Here is a 16759-nt window from a genome sequence, read left to right as displayed (position 1 = left end):
TTAAATTTCAATGAAATGCAAAGAGTTTTGCTTGTGAACTTATCAAACTAGCCGCACTCCATTCACAAGCCTGCTTCTCTAATATTATTATCATATTCCCTTAACAAAGTACAAGTAAATAAAGCAAGTGCAGGCAAGCAGCTCTCCATTTATCCTGCTTTGAGTTTTGGAGGACACGTGATATCCTGTCTGAGATTTCTATTGGCCAATTCATATTAAACGAGTTCCGGTCCCGTTGCGGTCCTTGAAGTACGGAAGTTAGTTCCTACGATTGACACAGTTTCTCAATTTTTATCGATATGTAAAAACAAAATGTGAATTTATTACTCCTGATACTTATTCGCATATGTATAAACAAGAGTAGATAACACGATGCGTGTATTTGAAGTGGTGTGAGCGTTCGTTGTTTTTGAGCGTTACTGACCTTTTCGCGGAGGGATCCATACACATCCGCTGGCTCTGGCGTGGAGGGTGATTTGAATCACTCTGCTTCTTTTTACTGTTTTCATTTTACGTGAACATGAATTGAGGTATCAGTGGCGTTTTAATGATACTATAGTCGACATATGTGTTTTTATATATTTTTTGAACATCAGGCACCCATATAATTTACCTTAAATGTAAACGGTAAGTGTTTTATTTTCTGTCATTATTTACACGTTACCTCCAGTACTAGCGTTACTTTTGCTAACTTACTGTTGCTAACGTCCATTGTGAAGAGATTGGTATGATAAACTAACGTTAAACAAGTTACCAGTCAGCGATATTAACTTAAATAAAAGCCTTTATTATGAGGAAAATGCAGGACGTTTTGAGTTAATATTAGCATGTTTTCCTATGTTAATGGGAGTATACAGCTAACGTTAGCTATATTAGCATCCTGCTAAGTCAAGGGAACTTTTTGTATGAATCTTGGTCATTCAAAATGTTAAATTCATATTATTGTTAGCTGTCGTGGCCTTCAAGGATTAGCCTTATTGAAACAATGCATTCTGGAAATATAGTTGACTGACTACTGTTAACATTCAGCACATTTGTTTGTGGTTCAGCTGCTCTTGAATAATAAGATGTATTCAAATGTACGTAAACTGTTAAATGCAGATGTCTACCGCAGAGATGAATACTGCTGGCACTGACGGAGACCAGAGGTTGAAAGTGTTGCCTTTCTCAGAAGAGGACTCCCCTCCTGTTGTAAATGACATTTCAGCCCCTCTGAATTTTTCCGAGCTCACACCTTCTCAGTTTGGCATCTCTGTCCAGAGTTTCACCCCAATATCATCAAACCGCAAAGGTGAGAGGACTGCTATAATCTGCAATATTAGGATTTGAAGTATCCAAAAAGGAATGTGTGAGCACAATCACATTTGTAAACAAAGCACTAGCAGATATAGAGAAACTTTACATTGACTGTAAAGGTAAAGTGGTGAAGTTTGTATTTCCTATATATGGCAGCTTTTGGGTGTTACTGAAGTGGCATTTATTTCTCTCTTGCTTTAGATAAGTCTCGTGTAGCACAAATAAAGGGGAGGCGGAGGTCCAGTGTTGGTGTGCGGGGCTCCCCAGAGACAAACTCCCTCATCCGCTTCATGGCACAACAGAGAATGAAGACTCCACCATCCCACCGAACTCCAGAGGTGAGATGCTTCCAGGGATACAGTTGAGCAAATTTTGCACATGTGTCACATCATATTGGAGTGTGAGACAGTGTTTACCTTACATACAGTGGCTTTTGGTTGGTTCTCGGTGGTCAATATTGAAGGTGGTGTATACTATTTATACTGTACACAACATCCTTTCTCTGAGAAACACACAAATACTGTCACTGTCACAATACATATAGTTGTGCATACAGTGTTGCACATCCACATATCCATATATGTGCACTCTTATACAAAACTTGCTGTCAACAGAACTCCCGAGGGCCTCACCAGATGACAGATGAGTTGAGATCAGATCAGCCCTTTGGCTCCGGTACCACATTCACACATTAATTACATACAGGCACACAGTGAGATAATTATTTAATAAATATTTAATGTGAAGCTTGCACTTACTTGCCCTCTGTCTGCAATGCATGTTTGATTTATATTAAAAAAAAAGTAATTTGCTTCATGTAAACAGAGCCCCTTGTAAACACACCTCATTGAACTGCACATCAGCTTCAGTAAAATTATTACCATATCCTGACCTGAGGGCAGATGCGCCATCATGTCAGTGACTACTCTAACACATTTAACCTACAGTAGCTTGTGTAGGTTTACTGATATTGTGTGCAGATACAGACCTTACAAACAACACTAAAACTGCTGTGTGCAGCCATTATCCGAACCTATCAAGTGTTGATATCGACAGTACCTTTATGCATCAACATTAGCTTAATGAAAGGAGCAGAACAGAAAATGATGGCGCACCCGCTGTGACAGTGTGAATGACTGTAGCAGAGACACTGAATTCTGCCCAACATGTAGACCAATTAGCCTAGTAACAAGTTTTCATGGCATAACAAAAGTATTCACTAGACTCCAATAGAATCTTCTCAAACCACTCCTATAAGATAATCCACTTCTGTCATCCATCGTAATTCTCAGTATATTTTGGAATGTCATCATTCTACCAAAATATGTTTGACAAGTTGTTTATTTGGGACTAACAATAGAAAAGAGCTAAGTCTAACTTATTGATGTTTTCTGATGCTGTTAAAGGTTTGTTTACACCAGAATATTTATCTACATAGCTATAAAGCTGTCTATAGTCTCAATTTTTAAATACACATCTCTCTTATCCTAGCTCTCACTGGCTAAGATGGCGTGTTTCTGACAAATGAAGGGATGGAGGTGGGCACAAAAAAGCTTAAACCAATAGCATCAGCCTGTTTGCTGGCACAAATGGCTTGTGCTAAGGATAAGGATCCTAATGGAAGCTATATATTGACAAAACTGTGCATGTTTGGAGCATGATGAGCATATAATGGACAGTAGAGAAGTGGATTATGCTGCAGAAGTGGTTTAAAGTCTGTGTAAAGCAATAATAAATATCTGTTCTGAGTTTGTCACACCACAGAAAAATGTGTAATTAACCACCGAGCCAAATTTGAATGATTAAAAAAAATCACCAAGGATATAAAATTAGGTTTTAAAATAGTGGAAAAATGAGCAGTATTCTCTGCACTGAAACACTGGGGGGTCCACTGAAGGTGCTGAAAGCACGGCCCAACTGAACAGTCGATAACACTTGTACCAAACTCCGGTATACAAATACACAATTTAAAATGGGCCTTGTTTGTGGGTGTAAGGCAAGCAATATGGATGATCACTGTTCGCCAATCACTGTTATGTTAAACTGAGTTTGGTTCACTTAACGTTCCTCATTTCTCTGCTGGAAAGTCCATGGTGGCTTCATGGTGGCCGTCACCCTCGGAGCAGAATGCCTCTCAAGCTGAGCTGTTTGGTGAAGCGCTGCCTGGCAAATGCTCTCCCTCTGGCCGGCGACTCCCAGCCGCACAGCCGGTGCTGAAGCCGAAGCCGCCATCTGATTTTCCTTTACGCAGACTTTAAGTGTTTGTCTAGCGTCTTTTGGTACTGTGAAAAGCTACAATTTTCAAGTCTGCCTCTGGTGTGTCTGATACTAAAGGGATATATTTTGGGTCAAATGTCGCTTGATGGAAAGTATTCTTTTATTCTTGTGTGAATGGTAAGGACAGAATATTCTCAAGCATCTGACTCACTGTGACTTTCCTGTTAGATGACACACAGCAAAGTAAACCATAATATTCCTAGATTGTGTATGTGGAGGGAGTATGTGATAGATGTGATGCCATTCAGTAATACCACTTTTGTAATTTCAGAAGTCTATGACCTGTCAAGCTGCATCACTGAACAGATATGTTTGTTTTTGCTGTCTCATCTCTCAGCTTGTCAAAAGTAGCCCCTTCCTTCCCCGGGTCGCTTCCACACTGAGGCAGAAGATGGCTTCCTTCCAGAGCCTGATGGATGTGGAGGAGACTGAGGTCTGTGATCCGATGCCAAGGCAGGACAACAGCACTGGAGGATGCATCAAGACAAGAGATTATCTGTCTGGTGAGGCTGCCTCATTGCCACAGGATTAATAGTTTCATTTCTCAACAAGGATCTATGCCACTAGGATTTCTTTATGATGTCTGGAGGCACTGTTCAAAAGCAATGGATTAATGCATAGCATGGTATAAGCTCTGACAACATCTTAGCATCTCAGCAGTCACATCTTGGTCAGCCTCTTCAATGTGCTGGTTTCTAAGCTGTTTGTTGCTCAAGTTTTACTTTATCTCCTTGCCTTTGATCAAGTTTCTTCTAGTTGTTTTTCAAGCTGTGTTTTTTTGGGGTTTTTTTTTTAAATGGTTATTTGATGTGAGATTTTTTTTTCTAATTCAACTGAGGTGTCCCCAAGTCCCATTTGTTTTTGTATGTTTTCATAACATGTCTTTTTGATGGGTTGATTCTTTCCTCTCAGATGGGAAAAACCTTGATGGAGGAAAAGAGAACCTCCCACCAATGATGACGCCCACGCCCAGCAAAAGGAGGCGCGTGGGCCCCCTCGAAGGCTGTAAGGTCGAGATTAGAGAGGCCAGAACTCCTATCCTCCACTTGAATTTCAAGGAGCAGGAGGTACACTCTGACCATGTACTTACTTGACTGCTGTTAATAATTTAACAAAAATGTTGTACCTCTCCGTACTTGGCTTACATTGAATCCGCTGATTATTTTTAACTCTTACAAATGGGAGATCTCAGTGCTACAAGGGATTTTTTGACTGCAAGCATCCAGAAAGAAAAACAAGTACTCTCAAGCAAACAGAGTTTGATTTAAGTTCTGAGTATTGAGGTTTGTTTATTTATTATCACATCTTTTTCCATCATTTTGCTTGTTGGATCTTCTACTTGTGTTCTGTAAAGTACCACATCAAGATTTTAAACTGTCTGTATCACTCAAAGCACTGAAACAGCAGTTTGGTAAATTTGTATTTTCTGTAAGCACAGTAGTAGTTTTCATGCTGTTGTAGTGCAGTGCAGCAGAATAAAAGCAGTGGGAATCCCTTAATCATGTCCGCAGGAGGATGCAGACCCAGTGACACAAACTGTGACAAAAGGACCACTGCCATCAAGTGAGACTGTGGAAGAGGCCCAAGCTGTTCTTATTTCCCCACCCGTCCATGTTGACTTTGAGCCACGCGTGTTCCCTGAGCTTCAGGCCTGTTCACCTACCAACAACCAACAGGTTAGGTCTTAATCCAGACTGCAACGCACATATGCACACACAAAAAATACAAGTGAATCACAGAAAAATGAATGCAGACTTTAAAGCATCCTTCACACGTAGTTCCCAGTAAATTACTGGAATAACCTTTCGGGCACCGCTAATGATTTTCACTATTCACACATGCAGCTACATTCAGGAACATTTCCGTCTTGCGCCTTCTCACATATTACATGGCAATACAGGAACACTTGGGCAAGGGAAAGTCCAGCAGATGGCGGTAATGCAACATTTATGGATGCCAACTGCCATAAAACTCAACAGAAGAAGAGGACGAAACTCATCTAATTCAGACCAAACTTTCAAACGAGGCAGATCAAATATAAATCAAGATTCTGTTACTACATTGCCTATTTCTCACCTCAAATGTTTCCAGCAACATATTTTAGTGTACTGTTTAGCCGTAATATGAGAAAGTTTGTGACGCGGCTGCCACGTTGAAAACAGACAAGACAAAACCAAGCACCGCTCAACTCTCAGTACATCACCCACACGTCAAGTCTTGTGATTGGTTCACTCGCTCCACATGAAAGCGTATTTAGTTAGACCGTCCTAACCCTTAGACACTTGTCCCTGAAATGTTACTGCTTTCATTCACAACACAGCTGTACCAGCATTTTCCCTGAAATGTTATGAGGTCTTGAGGTGGGAAATTGGCTGTACGGGTTTTTCTGAATATTGATCTCTGCTCCCATTCACACATGACTCCATGCAGGAAATGTTCCTGAACATTTAAGAATAGACTGCATGTGTGAAAGGGTGCTTTAGTGATTTTTGCTATGACCCACAAGGGCTTCCACTTTGACTATGCTATTTGAGTCACAGAATGACTTTACTACGATTCACATGTGGTACAAAAAAACATCAACAACAGCGATCGACAGCACAATCAGATTTCAAGCAAACATTTTTAAACATCCTGAGACAAGTGACGTGATAATTGTAACGTTAACAAACCAAGCACATTAATTTCTGAATAAACATTGAAGGCTTTTGCCCACAGGCTTGGTATAGCACACTCTTGCTAACACCACAGACCTGCAGTGTTTTTGTCCTGCTTGAGAGCAGGGCCAAACTGACAGTTTCCTCCTTCAGCCAAGTGCTGCCAAGTACTCACCATGTGTGGTCATGCAGGCAACAACAGATCATTAGCTAAAAGAAAGGCTTTCTGCTCAGTGCTGACAGCTGTTGTTCAGGGGCTTTTTTTAAAAGGTCCTCACAACAAGATGTAGACATATTCAGCACTTTTTTTATCAGCAGATCAGTTTAGAATATTGCAAGAGAAGATATTAAATAGGGGGTTAAGATCAGTTCACACACAGTATCCTTTCAGAGTCTATGTACTGAAACTGATGTTTGTATCAGAAATTTTGCACTAGCATTCACTCTTACTTAACCTGTTCTGTGAAGTTACTTGAACTACAGTCCAACAGAATGAGGGATCTCATGTATTCATCTCTCAACAGGACAGCGTGTTTGAACTCCAAAGCCCCAGGCGACTACCGCCTGATGACCTTATAGCAGCATCACCAGCTCTGCCTGCCTCCCCATTCCACATCCCCTCTCTCCCCTCTCTGCTGGAGATGAAGCCCACAGGTAAACACACACTGCTCTTGGTGGGCCATGCTCCAGTAACTGGCCTGTCTTTGAGGCTTGGATTAAAAAAAGCACAGAGCTAAAATTGATGCAGTGAATCCATTCCTCATTGCTGGAGACTGGCAAAGTTGTATTTTCAAAGAAATTCATGTTTAACATTGTTTGAGCTTTCTGTATCAGAGAACACCAGATGTGTTACATGAAATGCCATTATAGGTAGTAAATATTAGGCCAGCTGTGCAGTGTAGGGATCAGCGTCCATCACTCACAAACTCTCGTACTTGCATTAGCAAATTCAGCTCATGTCTTTCCCCCTGTAAAGGTTTTTTCTAGTTGTGTGAAAATGCTGCAACTTGTCAAATGTATAGGAATAATTCCCTAATATGCAACCAGATAGTACTTAAATGTCCCACATACAGTTAACTACAGTGGATTATATCTTCAGTTAAGCTATAAAATTCAGGTAGGTCATACAAAATATCTTCTGATCAATTTCTGTTTTGAGTTTCTTTTAATATTTTCCTCTCTAATTGGCATGAAAATGTCTTAAAACCTTGAATCTATGTTCATTAAACTTGCAGGCACCCTTAACTATAAATCAATTGTTAATCAGCTTGTCTCTTTTGATGTTTTCAGTAAGATGTTTTCCCAAATATTAATAACACACCAAGATCTAAGTAGACAGTGTAGGAGTTGACAGCAATTAGCTTTGTTTCCTGCCTCTCCATATATTGTGTTATCAGTGTGCCTGCAATAGGAAAATGGCTTATTTATGCATTCAAGGTTTTCCTGTCTGTGCAGGAGAGGATGGTTCCTCTGTAACCTCCACAGTAAAGAAGAAGAAGAAGCAGGTGCGTTTTGGAGGTCCACTCTCTCCGGAGTTCTTTGATAAAAACCTGCCTCCCAGTACCCCGTTACAGAAGGGGGGCACGCCGGCCAGAGCCCTCACGCCAGGTGGGAGCTTAAAGCTGCGTTCGCTGCTGAAGACACCACAGAAGGGTGAACCCCAGACCCCACAAGCTCAGCCAGACCTCAGCAGCCCCACTGTGTTTGGTGCCTCCCCTACGCTTGTGATGCCTTGCAGCTACAGAATGCAGTCTGTGGGAGAGGACAGTGAGGAGAAGGATGGAAAGGTAGCCATGGTGCCAGTGTTGTTTTTCAGATTAGCAAAGTTTCTGTTATCTATTTGTTTTTTGTCTGCCCAATCTCATTTTTTTCTTAGTATAGTTTGAAGTTACAACTGCAGACAGTTCTGAAGACATATGTGATCGTTAAATTAGATTTAAATCCCACATTACTTACATCTCTAAGTGAATCCTTGGTGTGGGAGAAGGGCAGGTTTACTGTTAATTGGTGGGTACATGGATTCAGGGACATCAGATTATTACAAGGACATGTACTGTACTGTTAGGGGCCTATCCCACAATATATGACCCCACTATCTGGTCTAGATTGTATGTGTTAAAGTCATAATTGAACAGACGGTTTCTTCTATTTCCTGCTCTTAGATTGTTTTCCCTTCAATGGAGGAGATTGACTCTGCAGGGGCGACTGATACAGGTTGATGATTCAGTTTATTGATTCTGAGAGTTATAGCGTCTTGTCTGTAGTAGCAGGCAGTCAACCACAGTTTGTATAACAGCTATTTCCATTTGTCACATTTTCAGGACTTATGTGGGACACCCAGCCGTTGAATTTAGACACTGCTTTCCACGAGGAGTCTCTTTCTCAGATTCTGACAGGTGAACTACTGTAATACTTCCGTTATCACTTTCATTGTCATTGTATGTCTTCATTGCTCCTCTTCTACACCTTTTCCTTTCTTTCATGTATCAAGCTATAAGGCTTAACAGAAATTATATTTAGGTTTGTTGTGTGTTGCTTGAACAGCTCAGGTTTTTCATTCTGAAGTCAGTCTAAGAAACCAAGCCAATTGCCAGACTGCAAGTATAGAAACAGCTAAATATCAGGGAGGTCAAAATGAAAAACCACACGTTCTACCACTGCAAGTATCAAAGATAGTACAATACCCTTTTTATACGTTTAGTGAGTGTTTCATACTATTTACCATGCTAACCCACAGAATTCATGTTACCGACAGGTGACAAACAGTTGTCATTTCAGCTGTAATATTATAGGTTTTTTCCTCAGAGTCTGTGACTAAACCAAGCACAAACACCCAGATGGACACCCTGGATGAGCCTGTATCTTTGCCAGGGAAGGAGAGGCAACTTGAAGCGGATATTGAAGCTCTAGCCCTAACCAGATCTAGCAACCGAAGGAAAAAGGTCTGCCTCCATTATAGCTTTTTTTTTTTTTTTTTTTCTTCCTTGTATAGGTCACTGTGGGTGCACAAGATATATTTTAGCAACATCTGTTGCCAGTGTAATTAATACTATGCTCTATAGACTCCTGTACTGTGAAATTTCCATTTCATACACCAAAAACTTTTAAATTTCTCCCATTGCAGTCAGGACCAAAGAGTGAATCTGCCACTGAGGCTCCAGCTCGCTCCAGCAGTCGAAAGAGAAAGGTCTGCTATTACCTCAAACTGCCCTCATCTTGATCTCCCTTGTAGAAATCTCCATTTACCAGATGAGGTTGTCTTTTTAATAATATCGGGGTCATAACATGCTCCCATCTAATCTGTTGTTTAATTCCACTGGATCTAAACTTAATCACATCTGAAGATATCCACTTTCCATGAGAGAGTGTGGCAGAGAGACAGTCTATGTAATGTATCCTCATGCCAACTCTCTGTTCCCCCAGCAGCCAGAGGAGAGTGAACCGGTGAAGAGGTCGACACGCTCTGCTGCCAAGTCGGCCTCTGGGAAGATGAAGGTGAGTTGGCCGAGTCTGCTCGTTTGATTTCTTTTTACACCTCTTCACAGAGGGATCTGCAGACAGGTCTTTCTGAGAGGCAGTCATGGAGCTGATAGCTGTGCAATCTGACGACAACTTACTTTGCTGCAGTTGAGGAAAAGAACCGTGTGTATAAGTCATAAACTCTAGTGTTGCCCCTACACAGATTTATCATGCTGACTATATGATTATAAATCATTGGAATGCCATAATACAATCAAATTAATTCTTAAAGTTAATTCTAAGACGTCAATATTTAAAACACGTCACAAATATGTTTTGTTTTGTTTTTTTTTAAAAGCCTGAATAATTCCCTAGCATGGCACTATAGTTGTAGTAAACATTACCCAATCAGGAGTAAATTGTGGGGGGGGGGGGTATTTTTAGCAGTGGATTTGCTGCTCTAGTAAGTATTCTTGGCAGCAGGACCGTGAATGTGGGATTTACTCAAAATAAACTACTGTGTGTGTGTGTGTGCGCGCGCATGCTCACGGTAATGAAGGACACTTTCACCCAGTGCAACAGTGTGGCTCATTGACATGTATATTTCATAGTTTTTAGACAACATTGGAGGTCTACTGCGCGGAGGAGCTATATCACACTTTGGATAAACAGACAATACTAGTTACTAAGATCAATTCATTGTTGGTTTTGATCTTTGCGTGGAATATACTGACAATAAGAAAAATACAGGCTATGTATCAAATTTATCCTTTAAGCCCTTCAGGACAAGATTAATTAATGAATGGGTCAATCCAAATGAGTGCACATAACGATAATGTGCTTTTCGCTAACTACTCTCATCAGTCCAAATAGTATTATTCAGTGTAAAATTACCGCAGGTAGTTTGTAGTTTCCAGTATATTTCCCTGTACATGAAGCCAGTTATTTGTAGGCAGTATGCTGTCTGGATAGCTGGAGCTGTAACAATGGTCAATTTACTGAGCTTTCAGTGTGACTCCTCTTACAGCTTTGTAGTTTGTATCAGTCTAAATAGGTTGCTGTCAATCACGTTATTCAAATAACTTTGCAGTGAAACGATTTCACAATATGATCAGAGCTGATTAACTTTAAAGGATTTTGCAGGATGTACAGGATTTTCCTAAAAAAAAAAACAATGTATAGATTTACAAATGTAATCCCTCTGTCAACACTTATGACCCACTAGAAGTGTGTGGCAGTGTATTTTCTTATTATTTTGCTGTGTTCGGAAAGTTTCTGGGTGTCAATGTTTGGGCAGTGGTTGTGTAGCCCCCAACCAATAATAGCGCGCAAGGTGTAAGGTCGGAACTTGTAGCGAGGCAACCAGGTTATGTCAGGTTTTTTTATGTGCTTCATTGTTTCCCCTGCTTCTCTGTCTCTCCTCTGCTGTGTGCAGAGTGATGCTGTGTGCTGCTCCTCTGCTGTCTGTGTGTCTGTTTGACTGAGGGCGGGACTGAGCTAAACACACACACACAGAGCAGAGAGGCCACAGCAGACAGGATAAGCATTTGCTTCGGCTGCAATCACACAAAATCCAGCAATGCTGCACCTTCCTGCAGGCTTGTGTGTAGGTATGGGTGTGTTTTTTTGTGCTTTAGAACATTTTTTTCACACCACTGTGAAAAAATCAGAAAATGTTTTATCTGATTCACGGCTTTGTTCCTGTTACAGCCTCTCACTCTCTTCATTCACTCTCTAGCTTGCTTGACCACAGCTGCTCTCTCTCGCTTGTGCTCTCAGCTCACTCTGGTGTTGTTGAGCATTAGAGAATAAAATGAAGTATGCATCTCTTGCCAAGTGGCGCTATCCACAGTACTGAAAGGATCGTTGGGGGATTTAATTGACATGTTAAATTAGCATTTAACCTTTTGTTTTGTTGTATATGATCACATCTTTGTATCCGGATGAGGAAAAGACAACGCATGAACTTGACATCACATCACTGAGAGTAAAAGTATAGCACTACATGATGGATTTTTTTTTTTTTTAATATTCCTGCAAATGCAGTGGTCAAGTTTCCTAATTGTTGGCTGGACCGGCCACAGATCAGCCCTATAACCACAGTTGTCCGTGAGAGATGAAGTTACACCGTTGGTCGGTCCGCCGAGTGTTGGAGTTTCCCCATTGGCCATTGCTTGTACAGAATGAATGGGTGCAAGATGATGGAAGCAGAGGACAGCAGCGCAACACAGTGGAGTGAGACTGTCTTTCCTGCTCCGAGCTCTGACGCTCCCCTGTTTAAACAGACGCGTACCAGCGTCTCTACCATCCAGTGTGATTGACTCTCCGGCTGACAGCACTGTCAGCAGCCAGCAGGAAAGACGGTTTTTTTTTTTGGATTTTATGACTGAACTAATACCAGGATGGCAAACTTATTATTTTTTTTTTTTTTTTACTTTTTCACATCACAAATGATCAATAATGAATTTGCAACTAAAATGCTGTCAAAAGTTTCATTTACAATTTCCACCGCAGCCTCCATGATCATCAACCGGGAAAGAGGCAGGAAAAAGGTGTATAGAGGCTTGAGGGAGAGCACACAGTTAAAGTCCAAATAACCATCGATCTGACAAAACACTCAATTCACAGTGAAAAGAGACAGCCGCAGAGTGAAACAGATAAAAGAGCAGGGAGAGTTAACAGATTATTAGAATAGTTACGAGATACGAGTGGAAAGTATTGTTGTTGCAACTGCATTTATAACCTTTTTTTTTGTTTGTTTGTTTTTTTACTCAAATGTAGCTTAACCATGTCATGTGATATACTATTTCAGTACACTTTAACAACAAATATTACTGGGACAACTACAGAAAATTGCATTTGCAGACCAGTGTGAGCGTCAATGCAAGCCCATTAAAATTAAGACATGTTGTTTGGTGAGGTCAGTAAAGCATGGTACACTCAAGAAGACTTGTGTGACATGTTTGAAATTTTGCTGACTTGTTGAAGATGTTGTCAAGAATCAAATCAGTGTAATTATATTCATATAGTATTGATTAAGGGTACATTAAATAATCACTCTGTATCACATCAGAGCTGGATGTCAACCAGCTAATAAGAGTTAATATTGGTCTAAAATATCAGTACAAACCTTTATAACAAGGCAGATTGTCTTTCCACAGATGACTGCCACAGCAACACGTCGGTTCAACAAGGAGGTAAACCGCTCCCTATATGGCTCTCGGGAATATGCGTCCAAGAACCCAACCCTCAGCCCCATCACCGAGAGGCTGTCCTTCATCAGCCAGTCTCCAGCAGCACAGCTGGCTGCCACTAACAGCTGCACAGGTAAAACATGCAGACACTAACCAACTTTATCTTTGAGTTCTAAAAGTAACAATCATGGATTTTGCGTCTGTGTTGTTTGGGAAAGAAAACTTTGTTGATCACTAAACTTATTTTTGATTCCTTAAAAGTTAGTTGTGAAAGCCAGCAGTGATTGGTAGAATGTCATTTTTATTCGTCTTGTCCTTATTTCTCTTACCAGCCCCAAATCAGGAGCCACACCTGACTCTGGAAGTGGGAGAATCAGTCACCAATGACCCCATGACTGAAATGGCTTATGACGCTCAAGAGATAAGTGACATCACTGCGACAAACGCCTTAGAAACTCCTCCAGAAGCCTCAGTCACATCTCCCAACTCCAGTAAAGAAAGCACCAGAGTGAAGGGGAGGAGGCTGTCGGGGCCAAGGGTCAGAGGATTAAAGAGGAGGAAGGTCAGTGTTTCAGATGGTGACCTGCTCGGCAAGGAGCCTCAGGACCAGACTGGAGAGAAGAGAGGCGAGCACTGTGAAGACAAAACCTCAACAAATCTAGAGGCGTCAACAGAAACCTCACTGAAACAAACGGTACCTGAACAGGAGGGAGTAGACACTGAAGAACTTTATGTCCAGACATCTGCTGACACACCCTGCACAGACTCAGATGGGAAATCAGAATGTCATGCTAGTCTAGATGCTCCCACCTCAGCCTGCCCACCTTTATGTGAAGAATCCAACAGTTTGAGTGTGCCAGCAGAGTCAGCACAGAGTAAAGACAAGCAGACCAAGGGTACACAAAGAGGCAGGAGGAGCTCTATGTACAGCTCACTCCTACCAGAGCAGGGGAATCATGCTGTGGAGCAGAAGGGAGATGAAGCGGCAAGCCAGCAGGAAAACAACGGGTCAAGCGCTGATAGCCAGGAAGAGGGGGAAGTAGCCAATTTGGACCTTGCCCCCTGGCAGGCTGACTTTAATTTTGAGGATGTGTTCAAACCTGTGGCCACTAGAGGGCAGCGCTCAGTCCGGCGCAGTCTGAGGAACAAGAGCAATGCAGAGAACAGCACAGGTCTCGTCTGGCTGCCTCGGACGTCCCCTGACTCCAATAAAGAGGCCCACAGGAGGACCCGCAGCCGCCGACTTTGTACCGCCCTACCTGTCCAGCCTTTACTCCCAGAGGAGATTCAACACAACGCTTCATGAGACTTTACACTGACAACATGGGACACTGTCTGCCTATAACCAGAACTAAGATTAATACATTCATTGCACCGTCATACATTTTCTTAAAATTGAATGGAATGATTTTCCAAACTACAGTCTGTTTTATATTAGCAGAAAACATTAATGCTTTTGTTCCCTGTGAATTATTAGAGCTGACCAGTAATTTGTATCCAGTTTCCCTAACCAAGCCAGTCAATACACTGAGAGCCCAATCATCTCTGCTGACCACCTCCTAATCAATATCCAACCACTCAGCTGGTAATCACAGTGCCTCTTCAGTCTCACTCTCCAAAGTCACTGGATCGAGCATCTCTGAGTCAATATCTTGTGTTTGTGGATAGATGAAGAGGCTGTACTGCATTCACAATCTGTCAGACAAGGCTAGAGGTTACTGGAATAATAGAATAGTAATAGAGGCAGAAAATGTGCCTCACACAGAGAAATCAAATTCATGGGTTTGAATAATTGTTTATTTGTGTTCACTGCAGTATGTTTTTTTTTTTTTTTTTTTTCTTCAGTGATCCAAACTGTTCACATACAGAAAATGTCCAGAAGAGTTCCCCGTCTGCAGCGGCCTCATTGAAAATGTCTTCAAATTAGAAATAAATTTGTCTCTTCTCAAGGAGTTTCCTGAAATGTCTAAAAAACTTCGTTTTGATTCAGATTAAATGATTTGCTTGCCTGTATGGACACTTTATTAGATCAAATTGTCTTCATTTAAATACATCATTTAGACTAATTTTGAAGGAATTCATCCAATTAGTTAAACAGCCATTATCTTCACAAATCTGAAGTTTCAGCTATGTGGTCAGTTCAGGAAGTACAGTAGCTTTCCTTCCACATAAAGACCTTTTGCCATAACTGAATGCGTCACTACATACCTGATCTACATTTTGAATGCAGCCAAATGTCTGGAAGTAAATTGACCTCTAACCTCTGCCAGTCACAAATTCAAATCAGCTCCTCCGTACTGGCTCCATCCATCTGTCAGAGAGGAACTGAGAGAGAGGTAACAAATTGAGTTTCAAATTCAGTTCACATAGGAAAATTGGCTCCCAGAATGATGCATGACTGTAATCTATCCATCACGGGGTAATTGACTCCCTCCTTTTACATCAGAGTCACTTGGCTGAAGGACACCAGAGGTTTTTGGCTCCTACTGTGTGTGCCAAGGTCTTTTCTGTATTCCCACTGGAAGACGGATGGACAGACACACAGCCAGTGATATAGCTCTTTGTTGATGCAGTGGGGCTACTGTGCCATCTGGTGGCAGCTGTGAGGAACTACAAGTAGCCTGTTCATGTGTCAACTTGAGAAACTATTTTCAGGAGATGAAAGAAGTCATGAGAACTGATGTGGTCATCAGGAGAGGAACTAATTTCATGGATGCACATTCATTTGTGTCAAAGGGGTTTTTGTTGGATTTTAATGCTGAGCTGAAATCACCTAAGGCCTGTGTGTATTTCCGTTTGTTTGTGTTTTTTTCATGGCATCATGTGCCCCTGTCTGATTTTAAAACTGGTAACTCAGAGTGTCTCAGTGAATAAGCTGTTTTATTGTTTGAGTGCTAAGCCAAACTGCTGCACCTCTATACACGCGGGTGCAGGGTCTTGGTGGAGGTGGTGGTGTGTTTTCTGTGTCAGAGAGAGAGAGAGAGTGTGTGTGAGGGGTGTGAAGCCGAAGCCCCTGTCCCTGGCAGACGGGCATAGTGAAGACGGCTTAACACAAGAACAATGGGGTCCTTTGACCAAAACGACGCCCCCAAGACATGTGGCCTCCTGTCACCGTGGCAACCCCCCATGGGACAGGGAGCGGGCTGACAGCTGGAGAAGGAGGACTTACAAAAATGGAGTCCATTTCTTTCCACTGAAGCTCCCCTGCTCTATATCTCCCCCCCCCTTCTCCCTGTGTTCTTCTGCACTGGGCCCATGTGAATGTGGGTTACATCTCATTTTACAGCTTCATGTGATTGACCTTATGGGCCTGACTCACCAGCTACAGCCCATCTAACTCCTCCAGACAAAAAAAGAGTTAAAGAGAAAACAATAAATCAAGTCTTTATGGGCTGTTGTTCCTGTCAGTAATAAGAGAGCATTGATCTCATTGACAAATATGGGGCTGAGCCACAAGATTTCACACTCACTGTACACTTGATTTTACGCCTCATTTTAAAACGGATGAGCACTTTCTGTACAGACACAAAGCGGCATAATCAGTTATTTGTACTTCCAGATTTAGAGACTTTTGTCTTTCAATTAGTTAATTAGTAGCTGAATGGTATTAAGTTGTCCCGCTGCCTCAGTCCTTTCTGTGCTCAGTGCTGTGAGCCCTCTATTATTGATGCTCAGAGGCGTGCTCTCCAAGCCCTGCACAGCTCTCCTATGGAGCTAAAGACAGCAGGAGGAGGGCAACAAACAAAGGCAGGACAACAACAAGAGACCCTCTTGCTACTCAGTTTGGTTTGCTGTCCCAGTGTGTCTGCTGTCTGCATGCTACAGCTGTGGCTGGCTGAAACCTGCTTTTAACAGCTGCCTTTGCATGCAGCACAG

The 16759-nt window shown here is 41.8% G+C and overlaps 1 protein-coding gene across 4 annotated transcripts; it reads left to right on the top strand.

Moving 5' to 3' along the window:
- Positions 1–275: 275 nt before the first annotated feature.
- On the top strand, positions 276–14910 carry cdca2 (cell division cycle associated 2). 4 transcript variants are annotated; one of them, XM_067602984.1, is made up of 15 exons: positions 276–627; positions 1102–1291; positions 1498–1634; positions 3911–4076; positions 4486–4640; positions 5085–5249; positions 6755–6884; positions 7686–8017; positions 8393–8444; positions 8552–8626; positions 9036–9172; positions 9355–9417; positions 9657–9725; positions 12851–13016; positions 13216–14910. In XM_067602984.1, the coding sequence occupies exons 2-15, from the start codon at positions 1102–1104 to the stop codon at positions 14187–14189; spliced, it is 2811 nt and encodes a 936-aa protein (XP_067459085.1). In that variant the 5' UTR covers positions 276–627; the 3' UTR covers positions 14190–14910. The 4 variants fall into 4 exon arrangements, with proteins under 4 accessions (XP_067459085.1, XP_067459078.1, XP_067459059.1 ...); XM_067602977.1 differs by having other exon boundaries at positions 9352–9417; XM_067602958.1 differs by having other exon boundaries at positions 9352–9417; positions 9654–9725.
- The last annotated feature ends 1849 nt before the right edge of the window (positions 14911–16759 follow it).

Source organism: Thunnus thynnus, chromosome 2 (genome assembly GCF_963924715.1).
Source record: "Thunnus thynnus chromosome 2, fThuThy2.1, whole genome shotgun sequence".
In the NCBI taxonomy this organism is placed as follows: domain Eukaryota; kingdom Metazoa; phylum Chordata; class Actinopteri; order Scombriformes; family Scombridae; genus Thunnus; species Thunnus thynnus.
This window is presented reverse-complemented; position numbering and strand designations above follow the sequence as displayed.